The 17,536-nt window shown below is 33.8% G+C and overlaps 1 protein-coding gene across 1 annotated transcript in view; it reads left to right on the top strand.

The window, feature by feature from the left end:
* Nucleotides 1–17,536, top strand: part of LOC150097119 (rho GDP-dissociation inhibitor 2-like) — a 90,486-nt gene that overhangs the window by 23,631 nt on the left and 49,319 nt on the right. Inside the window, exon 3 of the mRNA XM_090407328.1 lies at nt 10,559–10,642. Within this exon, the coding sequence (XP_090263454.1) occupies nt 10,559–10,642 (84 nt within the window). The remainder of the gene's footprint in view (nt 1–10,558; nt 10,643–17,536) is intronic.

The raw sequence follows: 17,536 nt of genomic DNA, 5'->3' as shown, positions 1-17,536 counted from the left end.
TACATTTCCAAACTTTCCCATCGCTCTCCCCCCCCCCTTCCTCAACAATATGGTTTCATAAAAACACTAATCTTTTGAGCATTTTAACCTTTGTTCCAATGGGACCTGTTGCAACAAAACTTAACCATATACACCACACTTTTCTACCTAATGGCTAGTTTCCACAATATCAAAAAAAATCAATCCTTCCTCCAATCCTCAACCTTTTCTTCAGAAAGATTTTAGTAATGCTATCACAATCACTCCCCCCCCCATGTGTGAAGCACATCAGAAAAAATATCCAGAATCTTAAAGAAATGCAATTTTTGCACCACTTTCAAGCACCACTTAAAACTAGTTATCGTTATCCACTCCACAAACTCCCCCCCCCCTCTCAGTTCCAGGTGTATATAGTGTTCCTTGTTCCTGCAAGTTGGCCTACTGTGGACAGACAGGAAGATCCAGGTGGAAGAACATAAAAAAATACATCTGCAGTCATGACTATCATCAATCTTGCCTCACAGACCAGTTCACAGAATCAGTTAGAAAAAAAGACCATCATGGTCCATCATAGTAAATTTAGAAGAGAAAGAACTATTTTTAGAATCTGCTGCTGCTCTTAAAATTCAGCCTAATTTGAATAAATATGGTTGTATAAAACTTCCCAAAATATGGGAAACACAGTTTATATCCTAGGCCTCGTCCATACAGGGTATCCCACCTAGTTAGGACTCTAGTCTTTTGTCCATGTGTTTCAGTTAGTTTCTTGCTGCCTTTTTTTTTTTTTTTTTTTGTGTGTGTGTGTGTGCGTGTGTTACAAGTCTCATTTTGCTCCCTGATGATGTCTCTGTAACTGATGCTTCCAATGAAATATTGGAAGCATTAAATACTATTTTTAATTGCTTCCTAGTGCTGTTTCACTAATATTTTCATTTTTTATATTATTCTGCCATTGATCAGCTGTCTGATCAACTGTTTTATTTCAAAATCTTTTTTGTGTGTGTGTGTGTGTGTGTGTTACAAGTCTCATTTTGCTCCCTGATGATGTCTCTGTAACTGATGCTTCCAATGAAATATTGGAAGCATTAAATACTATTTTTAATTGCTTCCTAGTGCTGTTTCACTAATATTTTCATTTTTTATATTATTCTGCCATTGATCAGCTGTCTGATCAACTGTTTTATTTCAAAATCAGCTTTCAAATCCATAAGCTTAAATTCATTTGAACTTGTATATAGCTACTTTGGTTTTTTGACTAATTTCTCTTATTCCATATAAATATATTAATTTGATTCTCTGCCATGCCAGCTTTGCTTATTCTCTTGTCTATTTCCATATTTAATTTGCCATGTTGTGCAATACAGTCTCAGAATGGGCTTTTTTCTTTAAAGATTTCTATTGTTTTAACTTGTTTTCTGAAATATGCTAATATCATAGACTTGCTATGCATACATAGATATGTTTACTAGGTGACTAACTGATTCTAGTATTGCATTATAGAATCTTTCAATAGAAATCTTTAAAGAAAAAAAGCCCATTCTGAGACTGTATTGCACAACATGGCAAATTAAATATGGAAATAGACAAGAGAATAAGCAAAGCTGACATGGCAGGGAATCAAATTAATATATTACAATTTTAATTTACAACATTGTTGCAAGTCAGTTTTTTTTGTAAGCTTTTGGTTGAATGCTGATGTTAAGCTCAGTACTGTAAATGCTAGTTTATTTAACGGTATTGATTCAGAACACAGAATGATAAGAAAATAAATATCTAGTAATTTGCTAGCTGATGTTTCACAGGTATTATATCCAGATCTTCAGAGCATGCTGGATATAATACCAGTGAAATATCAGCTAATAAGTTAATAAATATTTATTTTCTTATCATTCTGTGTTGTGAATCAATAGTGTTGGCAGCATGTACTGCCAACACTAAGCCTTTCTACTCATTTCAGTGCTGTAGGTTCTTATTTCACTTCAACATAGCTTTCAAAAAATACAGCAAGACATTTAAATCATCATCAAATTCCTGATATGTCCCTTCAGGGAGTGCAAAGATTGTTATGATAATATGAAATGTAAAAGTTACATCATTACTAACACATTAATCTGTTATCTGCCAAAACTCCACTGTATCAATCCATACATAACTTCATCTTCCTCTGGGCCTTTTTCTTGCCATCCTGCCAAAAAACACTCACTTTGCTAACCTTTCCTGTCTGATTCTACGATTATTGGCATTAAGGAAACCCAGCTATCAGAATTGGATATGGTAACTGAGATCGAGTGTAATGGTTATACTATTTTTAGGAATGACAGAAGAGGTAGGAGAGGAGGAGGAGTACCACTAATGATATCAGATGACTTAAGTCCAGTTAGGGTAGAAATGCAAGAAAACAATGATAGTAACAATGTCTCATGTTGCAGTGAGTTTGAGTCTATCTGGTGTGAAGTGGAGGCTAACAAAATGAAATATATGGTAGGGTGTTGCTACAGACCTGACGACTCAGTTGCAGCGGACAAAGAAATGCATCGTCAGTTTAACCTTATGGGTATTAAATGAGTGATCATTATGGGTGATTTGAATTATCCAAAAAATTGATTGGGTAGACGGGAAATCTCATGATAAGAGTGAACAGAAATTTATTGAATTGTTGTGAGACAACTTTCTCAAGCAGCATGTGAAAGCAGGAAATCAGAGTCAAAGAGCATTGGATTTGTTCATAGCATCAGAACGGGGTGTCTGTTAAGAATATGATTATGTTACCACCAATTGGTGACAGTGATCATACTGTGCTTTCTTGGGAAGTATCTACTTGTATTGAAACTCCGATTTAAACAGGCTACATGCTGAACTACAAAGCTGGAAATTATGATCAGCTTAGGAGAATATTATCTTTTCCCATGATATCATGTACTGAATGGGAAAAATGGCAACAATTCATGGGAATCTGAAAAAAGTGTTTAAATAAGGCAGTATCTGAATGTATTCCTAATGTTCAAAGAATAAATAGGTTGGGAGTGAAATGGATGTGTAACCTTATTGAGCAAGAGATCCACAAGAAGATGATGTGGAAAGAATATCATGAGAATAAGAGTGAGAGGAGTTATGAAATATATAAAGCTCAGAAATAAAGGCCAGAAAAGTAATGAGTATTGTGCGGAAAGTTAAATCTAAAAGAAGTAAGAAAAAATAAAATATGAAAATTAAAGCAAAGTATGAAAAGAAATTGGCTATGCAAGCCAAAGGCAATTCAAAGGAATTTTATTGTCATGCTGTAAGCAAAAGAAAGAATGAATGTGGAAGAATAACTTTATTGAATGCAGATGGTACTCTAGTGTCAAAAGTTAATGAGATTGTTCAATTAACGAGTGCTCACTTTGCTGAGATATGTCAGCCAGGTGTATGTAACATGGTGCACATTGCTGCTGCCACATTCAATGAAAAAGTTAGAGGTGCATAAAAATAAGGTTGAATAGTTGTTGCATATCCTGGATAAGAATTTGTCAATAGGGGCAGATGGAATATCAGCATGTTTGTATAACTTGAGTCTCAGCTCGGGAATGATTCCACAGGAATGGAAGAAATGTGTGATAATTCCATTTTACAAGGGTGGTACAAAAACTGATGTGTCTAACTACTGACCTATCAGTATCTCTAGTGTGGTAGTGAAGATTTTAGAGAAGTTGGTTAGAAACCTCTAAAATCTTAGCGGAGTGACTGCTCCTATACTCTGCGAGGAGCGTCATGGGTTTACTAAAGGACAGTAATATTTTAGCAATTTGCTCATATTTTATAACAATGTTACGACTGAGTTGGATAAAGGGAATGGATACACTATGATAATGTTAAATTTTGCTAAGGCATTTGATAGGATAATACCACACGAAAGGCTGTTGCATAAACTGGAGAATATGAGATTGGAATATAAATTCTTGACTTGGATGGTGGATGGTTGACAGACAGATATCAGAAAGTTGTATATGGTGGGTGTGAATCTGCCAGATTTAAGATGGATCTAACAGGAGATGGGCAAACAATTGCACATCTCCTGTTAGATCCTTCCTAATGTCATTAATGTATAGACTGAACCCTGAGGTACACCACTGGTCACCTCAGGGTTCAGTCTATACATTAATGACATTAGGAAGGATCTAACAGGAGATGTGCAATTGTTTGCCAATGATGCAAAGATAAGCAGGGTAATCAGAGCAGGCGCTAGGGTCTTTGGCACCCGCATGCAATTTCTATCTAAGCGCCCCTGTAACGATCCGGGAGAGTGTGGTTCTTTTACGATAATAAAAATTTTAATTATTTGAAATTTCTTAAATAAATTTTGAATTAACAGCCACACATTGGTTCGCTAAATGTAACGAACCGGGGGTGTTGGCTAGGCAGGATAATCGGTAAAACCCAGAATATTCAAAAAATTCTCACAAGTTAAAGCAAATTTTAATAAAGCCACTTCACTTTAATCGTTGAATATAATGATACAGGGATTATAGCCTTCTCACCGACCTGAATCGCTAAAAAATTAAAATGAATTTTAATTAAAGTTAAAATTTATTTGAACTATTGAACTAAAATTTAAAAAATTCTTGCATTTTACAAGTTACTAAATTCTTAGTAACTTGTACAAAATTTTTAATAATTTGTATAAGTGGAACTATCTTTTAGAAAAATAAAAGAAACTGAAAATAGATGAGAAAATAAGAAAAGAATTCAGAAATAAGTAGAACATTTAATATAAGTATTCAAAAAAATAACATCTTTACGGAATAACAGAAAATAAATTAAATTACATGAATATACTTGAATTTTTTTTTATTAAAATTTCAAGGTTTTTGATTTCATATTCACAAAATTAAAAATAATGGTCTTTACGTTTAATTCCGCACATATATCATTTTCAATAGCTATTAACGCCAAACTAACAAGCCTTTTTTGTGACATACTTGTTCTTAAGTAGGTTTTAAACAATTACAACTTGGAAAAGGAACGTTCACCGCTCGCTAAACTAACAGGTAAGGTTAATAGTATTCTTAAAGCAATTGAAAAGTTAGGGAAAGATAAATTATTGGACACAACAAAATTAAGAATATCGAAAGGGCTTTTGAATATTTAAATTATCCTTCCGAAAAATATCCCGGAAAGCACATAACTCGTCATATAGTTCTATTGCATTTACGTCTTTATTGTCGCCGTCCTTCAAGAGAATCTCTAAATCGTCACAATTTTTTCGTAAATCTTCGTTATTAATTTGTAGTAACCTATACAAGAAATTGAAATTATCATAATCTGTTTTTAGTTGTTCAAAACGTTATATTAAAGAACACATTGCAACGTCTAGAAGTGTATAAAACACATTCACTCTAAATGTATCTTCTGGAGATTGTGGCATTTCGTCATGAAGCTCGTAGTCAAATTGTCATGTCCTCTTTCGTCGTCGAACTTCCGTACCAGTTTTAAATTCTTGTTCTCCATCCACCTCTTCACTCAGTTCTTTTGCCATTTTTAGAACTTCTTTAAAATTTGTATCTGATCGATACTCTTGTAAGAATATTTTCAAGTTTTCGATAGATTCTAAAGCAAGTGTAATGTTCGTATTTATATCTCGAAGCATTTTACTCACAGGGTTTATTCTGTTAAGTAAATCATGCCAAGTTATAATAGAGCAAATAAATTTGTAGTCCTTTATTTTAGCACTGTTAGATCCTGAATGCAGAGCTTTACAAGCAAATTCTTCATTCAGGATTTAACATAATAAACTACTACTAATTAAGGAGATATCTGCACATCAGCTAATAATTATAAAGTGTTGTTTTATGTTTTGTAATGATGTATAGTTCATGTGTGCGATATAGTGAGAGTTATTGCTAGGTTATTTGTAATTCCCAAGTAAGCTGTCTAGTACTTTGCGAAATTCCGAGAAAAGTTTATAATGGTAATCCGGAATAATCGCGTATAATCGGTACGAGTCGAGCATAGCGATGGAGGCTATACCTACACGGAAATATGACGTCAGAGCACCTTCCTAGAATAATGTAACCGGACAGGTTAGCGAGAGTGTAGGATCACCCAAGGGGCATGAACGATGGGGTTCGTGGGTGAAAACCGCATTGAATAGAGGGCGCCTGAATAGGGCGCATAAAAGACGAAGCATGCCGTTTTAGGAGGCTTTTTGACCTTTTGATCTTCGAGTGCCAGATTCGAGTTTTAGGGGGAGTTTGTCGGAGGATTCATGAGAGAGTGGTGGGTCGGCTACGGTAATGATGGACGGCAGGTTCTTTTCTTGAGAATGCTTGAAAATTTTCAAGCGGAGCTGATCGCGATATGATGTCCCATGTGGAATCGAGCCTTAGCAGAATGTCCCATTAGAGAAAGTTTCCTGTGGAGCGGTAGACAGCACGCAACAGTCGGAAACGATTAGAAGAAAAAGCGTAGTATGTCACCAGGCGCAAAGACATCCGAAGAATATGCAGTACGGTAATCCAGATCTACATGAGATGGCAGCATGAAATCTAAAAGGATCCGGTAATGTAAGAGTTTTCGTTCTATGTTAAAATTTGTTTAGAAGAACAAGAAATTTGTGTGTGTGTTGTTACTAAAGGACACTAGTAGAGAACGTTTAGTGAGAATTTGACTGAATTAATTAAGCCCTTGTGGAACAAAGAAGAGTTGTTAATTAGGCAGTGATTTGTGAATGGCCAGACTTGCTTAGATGAAATTTAGAATTAAGGTAATCACTGATAGAATGTTAATGAAAGTGTTCAATAAGTATTCTGTGAGTAACTTGTGAAGGGAATTATATAGTAGTAGTATTTTGCTTAAACCTAATCTTGTCCTTTCATAATTGAAGGATTTAACTTGCTCTGATTCATTGTGATTTAGTATAACCCTTAACTTAGAGTGAGTTTTGATCCATTGAGTATTTAAACTTAAATAACTGTAAAATGTTTTATGTTTTTCCAATAAACATGCTTTGTACCTTATACCTGATTACGAATTCAAACCACCACTTATGAAATTGAACCTTTTGGCGGGAAGGAATTTAGATATAATTGTTTAAGTGAGATTCGGTCTACGACTGCTAACTGAATCTGCACAGTGCTAGCATGAGATAAATTATTGTGTGTATCCTTTTAAATTTTAAATTATTTCCCTGAACAAGAGTCTCTTCTGTTATAGGATATTGGCTGGCGCAGTGAAATATAAATTTTGCCAATATCCAAAGAGGAAATAAATCTGAATTAGTATTTTAGGAGCATGACAATAGATTAGAAGGAGAGTTATTATAGAGGTAGATTAAGATATAATATAGAGAGATAGCGACATAACAATAGAGTAGCTGGTAGGAGTTTGATTGTACACAGTTTTGAGTAAGCAAAAGGATAGATTCTAGAGACAGTAAGTTAATGTATAATAGGATTGAATTTATGATATAACATTATATGAAAGTAAGGATATAACAATAACACAACCGACAAAAAATTACAGATATAACAGCACATAATGTTTGTGCTTCATGCTGAGTTTCTTTATTAAAATTTTCATTATTTAAAATTTCAATAAGTGCATCATAAATTTCTCCTAACTGATATCGTAGAGGGCAGATTACATTAATTTTACTTTCCCATTGCGTTTCTGATGGTAGTTTCAATGTTAGTTTTTTTTACGAACTTTAAAAGGATTGCCCAACGTTTGTAAGAGAATGAAAAGAAATTTTATATTTCTTGAATAATTGCAAAGAAACTAATTGTATCTGCATTCACTTTGGCTGCATCGTTAATGATTAAATTTAGAGTATGAGCAGCACATGGCACGTAAAACGCTTGAGGATTTTTGTTCAAAAGCAAATTTTGGAGCCCATATTTTTTCCCTTTCATATTTGCCCTATTTTCATACCCTTGACCTCGCATGTCTTCAATGGGAATGTTCCATTTTGCCAGTTGTTCCATTATTGTTGCACATAAACCACGTCCGTTCGAATCTGATATATCTGCAAAACCTAAAATGTTTTCCCTGAATTTGACATTTCCATTGTCACAGGAAACAAAGCAAATAATAATGGTCATTTGTTCTGTTTTACTTGCATCAGGTGTGCAGTCTAAAATTATGGAATAATATTTAGATTTTCGAATTTATAATAAAATTGTATCCCTGATTGCGTTACTTAAAGTTTTCAATATTTCATTTTGACTGTCTTTACTCAAATAGTGTACCCTATTGTATTCGTTGTAGGGCCCTTTCAACATGAGTTTCCATAACGGGATCAAACATAGCAAACAATTCGACTAATTTTAAAAAATTGCCGTTACTCCTTTCATATAATTTATCAGATGATCCGCGAAAAGCTAAATTTCGACTACCAAGGAATTTTATAATTTCAATCAAGCGTTCTAAATCACTCGTCCAATATTTCTTTTCCATTTCATACATGCTTTGAGTCTGGAAATCAATAGTAGTTTTTTTTTTTTTTTTAATTTTTATCAAGTTCCTTCCATTTAAAGAAATTTTTCATGTGAGTTAAACTAGTCTCATGTCCATGTAAAGTTGTACTTACATTTCTCCAATCGTTATAACCTTCTACAAGACTCAGCAGGTGACTCAGTTGATTTAGTAGGTGCGACAAGTTTGCAACAAAAACAAAAAACAGAATTTAAAGTTTCGGAATAAATGAGCCATGTTCTTGGCACTAGCTCCCGTTTTCCATTTTTCTATTATAATGCGTGTCGCCAAATTTATGACCATATGTATCTCTGGGATATATTATATTTTTCTTTTGAACAGGCCCCATTTCAATTAAAACAGCTCATAATTTTTCATCAATATTTCCTCATTCACCTGGATCTTCTAAATTTACAGAGACTAGCAATGTATTAGTTTTGTGGTCAACTACAACTAAATCATGTTCAATTATCTTGTTCAATAGTTGCACTAGTACTTTCATGACAACTGGATGATGCGCATGGTTCTTCAACTCTGATTTCTGATGTATCGAGTTGGTTACAATCTGCATCAGAATATTTTAATATTTTAACGAATGTATTAAGAGCCCCAGTTTGTTTCTTAATATCTGCTTCTTTCGCAGCATGACGCTTATGATTTTGTGCACCGAATAACTTTTTTTTAAATTTTTGATTCCATTTCTATTTTATACCCACAATAAATTATTACACAACACGACACAGAGAAAATAATAGTCGGCACTGCGCTACTGTCAGTAGCCTACTGAGATGCATACCATATGACTGGTTAACTAGTAACAAATGTTTTGTACGAAAATTTGTTTTTGCACATAAAAACCGTTCATCGTTTCACTTTAGATAGATTGCAGTAGACACAACATTCTGCAGGCAAGCATTTAGCCTGCTCTAGCTGCAAATTGTAAACAGCCGGCTGATCAAAGAGGCGGCAATATACAATTTTTAAAAATTTTTATTCGGTGTATCCGGCCTTATTTATTTTAATATTGATCATTCTAAGAATTTTTTGTTTTTATGATAAAAATTTTGTTTCTTAAAAATTAACTTATGAACCATTCCCTGGCAGTGGCGCACTCATCGTAGTGGCGCCTACATGCACCACATGCCTGCTTCTGCCGGCCCTGATTGTAATCAGGGATGCTGCTAATATCCAGCACTTGCAAAATAATTTGAATAGGCTAAAAATTTGGGCAAACGAAAATGACTGTCAGTTTAACGTTAGTAAGTGTAAAGTTATGCACTTTGCCATGATGAGATTTCCAGCGACATATTATATTAATGGCGGTTATGCTACAAGAAAATGATGAGGCTAGGGATCTTGGTGTAATTGTGGATATGATTTTGAGATTTGAAGGTCACATAGCAAAAGTTGCAAATATAACTCAGAGGATAATTGTGATATTGAAGCAAACCTTGACATGTAAGGATAAGGAAGTCGTTTTGCCTCTTTTTTTTTTTTTTTACATTAGGTTGAATGCCAAAAAGCTTAGTAGGATTCTTTGAAGTCTCTCAAATTTAAATGGGCTTGTATGAAGAATTTTTGTGGTGTCCCATAGGATCCTGTGGTTAGTAGAAACTCCATATTCTGCAGCCCTGATAAGACCACACTGGATTATTATACACAGATTTGGTTTCCCGGGTTCCAAGGGGAAAAAGAAGTTGTGGAAAGGGTGCAAAGAAGTGTTATAAAGATTATATTTGGATTATGGGAAATATTATTAGGACAGATTGTGAGCATCTAGATTGCAGATGCTAACAATCTGGTTAATAAGAGAAAGAGGGGGGTTCTCCCACATTGCCTAAGCCCCCTCCCCTTTCAACACCATAACAGCAGAAGTATGCACACTGCAGAAAGAAGACAGGCAACAACATCCAAGTATGTGCGAATTTTCTTTTCTTCTATTATGCTACGCATATGTCTCTAAAATACATCTGCAATGCCCTAAGAATTCTTGAGTAAAAAGCCAATGCCATTAAAAGAGGAGCACTCCTAAACAAAAACAGGCAAAATAGCTGTAAAATTAATAGTTTTTAAGAGGAGTAACATGGGAGTTTTCCCAGAAATAATACCTATTCTATTTACTTTTTAGAACCTGATAATCCTAATAGGGTTATAGTCAAGAATTTGGCCCTTATTGTAGATGGGAAACCTGATCTTGTGTTACACCTTTCAGGTAAGCAGTGAAATATTTTATCATCATTTTATGAATACAAATCTTGAATAGTTTAATTAAAATTAAATTCAGTTAATGTTTGGAAAAATGAGCTAACTGATTTTAAAAAGGAAAATAAAAGAAAGACTATATATTTTTTTTTTGTTTAAATAAACACATAACAATTAGTATTGAAAATTAAATTAAAATAATATTATCAAACATGCTGATAACTTTTTTTTTATGACATACCCACAAAATGCAAACCTATATACAATAGTGTGGGTGTGCTCAGGGTTAGATAATCTAGAAACCAAAGAAACTTACCATTTTACATTGAACTTGTTCTTTTTCTGCTTCCATATAAGAGGAAATCAACACAGTATCAGGATAGAGTAGATTGTCTCTAAAGACAATCCTTTTCATATCTTTGAAGAAAATTTTCTTTTGAAGAGTTCTGTAAACAACTTAGCACAAAAACTTATGCAGAATCAGGATCTAAACCAGGTATGTCAAACATGCGGCTCGCAGGCCGCATGAGGCCAGCTGACAAGTAACATGCAGCCCACCAAACTTTGTAACCAATATGGTTATTTAACTTTTGACAACACCAAATTAAATAAACATATTTAAAAAAAATTCACATTTCCACTTAAGATTATTTTATATGCCAAACTACTCTGCAATTTGTAAAGGAATTAATGTTCTATTTGTCATTTCAAAAAACTTGTTACACCACTGCATTAATATCGAATTTTAACAAGCAAGTCTATGTACCCAGCTACATCTGCTGACCACAGCAATCGGAGGCTAGCCGTTAGCAATTTTCAAGGCGTAAGAAAGTGTAGTGTTTTCTTTATAATAATAATAAAGAATTTATAAAAAAATAATGACGAAACCTTCAACCAATATGAGTCTTCTTATTGTGCTATCTTCTATCGAAGGTCAGCGATCATCTTGGCGAACAAACTGCGCTCTTGTGCTAATCTGAGCAGTTGTGCGCTGCTCTTTCCTGTCCACGTCTTGATGTTGTCAAGCCATGATATTCTTTTTCTTCCTCTAGTTCCTTTGCCATCAATTCTTCCTACCAAAATAGTTTGTAGAAGTTGGTATTTGCTGTTTCTCATGATGTGTCCAAGATATGATGTTTTTCGTTTCTTGATTATTTGTACAAGATGTTTAGCTTTGCCAATGGATTTTAAGACATCTTCATTGGTAATTTTTTCTGTCCATGATATCTTTAGCATTCTTCTGTATAGCCACATCTCAAAGGCTTCGATTTTCTTGATGGTTGTCGCCTTCAATGTCCATGTTTCAACTCCATAGAGCAGAATAGACCACACATAGCATTTCAGCATTCGGCATCTGACTTCCATGTTTAGGTCTTTATTGCAGAATAGTGTTCTTATTTTCATGAAGGACTGCCATGCAACTTCAATCCTTGTCTTTATATCTATTTCTGGATCCCACCGTTCATTAAGCCAGCAACCAAGATATTTATATCTTGACACTTGATCAATATTTTTCCCATTGAGTGTCAGTTTCATTGATGAGGCTGGATGTTTGCTGATGATCATGTATTTTGTCTTGTTGATGTTTATATTTATTCCCATTCTTTGGCTTTCTATGTATACTCTGTCAACGAGTTTTTGGAGATCCATAATGTTATCTGCAATTAGCACGGTGTCATCTGCATATCGTAGGTTGTTAACAATCTTTCCATTTATTGTGATTCCCTCTGGACATTCTTCCAATGCTTTTTTAAAGATTACCTCTGGACATTCTTCCAATGCTTTTTTAAAGATTACCTCTGCATATATGTTGAACAGGAGTGGTAAGAGCACACATCCTTGTCTCACTCCTCTTTTGATGTTAATATCACTGGTGGTAATGTTGTCTAATTGAACGGTAGCTGACTGATTCCAATACAGATTTGTTATTAGTCTTATGTCTTGTTCGTCTAGCCTTATTTGTTGAAGGATTTCTATTAAGTTGGTGTGTCTGACTTTGTCGAATGCTTTTTAAAAATCTATGAAACACATAAAGACAGATTTCTGTTTTTCTATGCATTTTTGTATCAATATTTGGGTACAGAAAAGGGCCTCTCTAGTACCAAAACCATTCCGAAAGCCGAATTGTGTTTCACTTAGAGTTTCTTCACTTTTTCTATAAGATTGAAATATGAGTAAAAAATGATTAATTGAAGAAGAACATCGTTGTTTTCAAGAAAAATCGGAGTTACAATATTTTTGTATTCAAGGAAAAAAAAATTATGCCTGATATGTAGAAACTCTATTGCAGTTTGCAAAGAATATAATATTAAAAAGCATTATGATACAAATAAAGAAAACTATGACAAATTGTCAGAATTAAAGTTGACACTTCAAAATCAAATTGTATTTACCAAACCTATTGAAGATAATAGAGCTACAGTAAAAACCAGTTATTTGTTATCATATTTAATTACAAGTAAGTCAAAACCATTCACTGAAGGGGAGTGTATTATTAAAGCAGTTGAAGTGTTGTCCTGATCAATTAAAGAAATTTAAAAATATAAGCTTATCTCAAAATACCAAGAAAATTTATCCCATTTTGAATGTTGTCAATCATTATTATAAAAATCACCGAAATTGAAATTTTCAGAATATGCCAATCAAATTAAGTTATTAGAAAATGAATTCGAAAGAATTTCAGATTTTAAGAAATATGAAAATCAGTTTCGCCTATTTACCTCTCCTCTATCGATTGATGTTGAAACTGTTGATGACAATTTACAGTTGGAATTAATCGAATTTCAGTGTGATTCCGTATTGAAACAAAAATATATGGATGTCGGAATTCCAAAATTCTATAATTTATCAGTCGATCAATACCCCAACGTGTTATAGTAGCACATATTTATGCGAACAACTATTTTTAACTTTAAAGAATAATAAAACTGCGGAAAGATCAATTTTAACAGATCGGCATGTGCAAGCAATATTGAAAATAACTACAAATCAACAAATTCAACCAAATTTTGAAGATTTTGTTAATGAAAAAAAAAAAATATAATTTTATTTAAATATGTAAACTTTATATTTTATATGTATTTTTGTAACATGGTTGTATTTTGTGCTTATATACCCTAATGTTAATATTAAAAAATCTGTTTCCTCTTTATTTCGAGATTTTTTTCCTGTTACAGCCCGCAGCTTGATGTATAATTCTTAATTTGGCTCTTGGAGGTAAACGAGTTTGACATGCCTGATCTAAACTAATATAAATGCTCACTGAAGCTCTTCAGGCTAAAGAGTGACATCAGCTAAATTTAGCTCCTTAACCTTTCTAAAGAGTATCCAGCTCGTGTCATTTTAAACAAAATTCATTGTGAAGAATTTATTGAGACACAACACACGTTAGAATAATTACTTCACTTAACATTAAGCAAGTATTTGAAAGAAAGAATTTTATTTTTGAAGTATAGCAAATAATGATCACCGAAATCCAGTTATTCATTTTTTTCAATTCTTTTTCTAAATAGCCTCATTTATTTATTATTAGTTTAAGCACTAAGAACAAATTAGCACTGTTTAAGCTTTGTATATGTAATGTTAATACATTTCTTCTCTATATCTGTCCTATAGAGCTAACTGATTAATTTTTTGCTTGTCAGTGGATTAGGATATTTCAAATCCATATCCATAATGGTGCATTATTTCCTCAAAATCATCATCGTCATCAAATTCCTAACATATACCCTCAAAGGGGTGTACACGATATGATAGTACTACATGAAAACTTGCATCACCACTAACTTCCAATAAATGATTTTTTTCCAAATCAATCTATTACCTGTCAAAACTCCAACATTATCATATCTAATATTTCAGTCTTCTAAGGCACTTTTTACTGCATCAATTCACCTATATCTTGGTCTTCCTCTGGTACTTTTTCCTGCCAACCTGGCAGAGAACACTTGTTTTGCTAATCTTTCTTCTCCCATTCTTTTTAAGTGACCATACCACCTGAGATTAGCTCTGCTAACACATTCCTGGATGCTAACAGTGTCAAGTTCTTTCCTAATATTTTCATTTTTAATTTGATATTGCCATTAATGCCATCTGTTCCTGCCATTAATCTTTCTCAGAACTCTCATATTTGCGGTCTCTAGCCTTTGTTCAAGTGTTTTATTTCTAACCCAGCTCTCAGATCCATAAGTTAAATTTGGTGTGAACACTGTCTTGTATATAGCTAATTTAGTGTTTTAACTAATTTCTCTCTTATTTCATATAAATTTATTCAATTGACTTCCTCCTACCATCCCAGCTTTGTTGATTCTGTTGTCTATTTCCATATTTATATTTACCATCTTCACTAAAAATCGTGCCTAAGTAGCTGAAATGTTTTACTTGTTCTATCGGTTCTCCATTCACAATGCAGTTGATATTTTCAATGCTTCTTCCTATTTTCATTGTCTTTGTCTTTTTATTGCTGACCTTCATACCATATCTATTACAACAGTTATTCAATTTAGTCAGGGAATCTTGCAGACTTGTAGCAGATTATTTAGAAATATAGCATCATCAGCATAAAGCAAAGAACTGAGATTAACATCTGCAATTTTAATATCAGGTTTAATACCACTGTCCTTCATAATTGGATCCATATAAATAATAAATAACAGATCGGATAATGTACATCCTTATCTGACACCAAATGTAACATTAAACCAACTTCCTATACTTCCTTCAATTCTAACTGTTGACTTACAACTCAAATAAAGACTGAGTATTGCTTGATATAATTCCCCAATTTGATACCATATAACTGTAGTGTTATATGGTATTATAACATTATTATTACTTTATTATATTTCTATGATTTCTCAACTATTTGTCATAAAGGGAAAATCTGATCCTGACAGCCTCTATTTAGCCTGAATCCATCTTGTTCTTCACCAAGCTTCCCTTCCACAGTCCTTCTCAACCGTTATTCAAGTATACTTGCATAAATCTTACCAGAAACACTTAGTAGAGAAATACCTCTGTAATTCTCACATTCAGAATAACCCTTTTTATATATGGATACTATGAGAGCTCTACTCCAATCATCGGGAATTCGTCCCTATGTCCAGGCCTTCTGAACTATGCAGTACAGCCACTGTAAGACAGCATTTCTAGTCGAATATCATCTACTCCAGCTGTCTTTCTGCATTTCAGGCTTTTGGTGGTATGGTATATATCTCTATATATCTCAAGTATGGATATATATTCCTGATTGCATGTCTGTTGAGTGTTTTTTACCACTGTGCTGTCACTAATTGTTTCATTTAGCAATTTTTTGAAATAATTACACCATACATCAAGGATATCTTTTCTCCAGGATTCATGTCACCTTTATCATCTTTAATTCCTTTTACAGTACTCTTTCCTCCATTTCTGAGCTTCTTCATCAACCTCCAGGATATCTTGCCACCTTCTTGATATTTATTTATTATGTTCTTACTGAAATCTTCCCATGACTTTTGTTTAGCTAGTTTTACACAGTGTTTAGCTTTCTTACATTTGTCTCTGTATTCTCAAAGAGCACAAGATGACATTTCCCAGGAACTTTTGATATGCTTTCTTGTTTTCCTTCACTGCCTCTTTAACTTCCTGTGTCCACCATGGAGTTCTGATTTTTTTATCCTTGCAGACAACCTCACCACATGCCTCTCTGGCTGAATCAATGAAGGTTTTCTTCAAGGCTTGCCACTGAATCTCTCAAGTTTGGTTCCTGTTCTCAAACTCTTTCATTTTTTCTTCAATAATCTTTGTGTATTTAGTCTACAGTTCACATCTGAGAGCTGCTTAACTTTTATTCACTTTAAAACTTTCTCACATGTTATTCTTTTCAATATGAAATTCAATTTTCTCCTGCTCAAAACTAAATGGTGATCAATCACAAATTTGAATCCTCTGTACACTCTAGTGTCCTGCATCAGGGAGAAAACATCACATCAACAATAACATAGTCAGCGAGGCTTTTCTTATTCCTTGCCTCTTTTTTATGTTGGAACATTGTGTTAGTAATAACAACCAGCCCATATCCTAAGCAGAAATCCAAACAGGTATTTGCAATTGTTATTAGCTTTGCTCTTTTCTCCAAATTTTCCCAAAATGTTTTTGTATGCCTGACAATCATTTTTTACTCTGCTATTTAGATCCTCAACAAGGACTAACTTTTCCTTTTTCATTTTGTCAGTTGCTTTCTCTAAAGTCCCAAAAAATTCCTCCACTTCTGCCTTAGTAGAACCTTCTGTGGGACCATAGGCACAAATAAGTCTCATTGTCCAGTTCCCCATTCTAATATTTGCCCACATCACTCTACTTGATGGCTTGCCATTCAAGAAGATTAGCCTTGTATTTAATATTGAATACTATGGTTACTTCTTCTTTTCCTTAATTTTCACTGCGTGAATATAACATTTTGTATTTATTGCTCAGAAAGATCTCACCAATTTTTGTCTTTTTTGTTTCAGCCACCAGTGTTTCAGTGTATTATGTAGATCTGGTAATTCCTCAGCTAGCTCCATTCTTTGCCATTCAGGCTTCTTATGTTGATAGTACCGATCTTGAACTCTGGTGATGTTGAGTTGGGATGTGTGTGTTAGGATTTGTTCCAGTTGCTGACTTTTCACTGTTTGCCCTGGTTCCCTGGTAAAAATAACGGGAGCCTTGTTTAACTGGACAACGACACCCCAGCTGATATGTAATTCTGTCATGTTGTACCATCATTTTTTATTTAGTTTAACCAATAAGAATACAATTTGGTCAGCTAAATCCCAAATTGCTAGCCCATCCTCATTCAGTGTCCAGGTAGATACCTAACAGAGTTCACCACAAGAAGGTGAGGATTGGACATCCAGACCTCCACATAGCCTTTAAAGGAATG

This window comes from Typopeltis vanoorti, chromosome 17 (genome assembly GCF_054136105.1).
Source record: "Typopeltis vanoorti isolate ZY-2024b chromosome 17, IOZ_Tvanoo_1.0, whole genome shotgun sequence".
Taxonomy (NCBI): domain Eukaryota; kingdom Metazoa; phylum Arthropoda; class Arachnida; order Uropygi; family Thelyphonidae; genus Typopeltis; species Typopeltis vanoorti.
The sequence above is the reverse complement of the archived record's forward strand: the minus strand, read 5'-3'. Positions and strand labels throughout refer to the sequence as shown.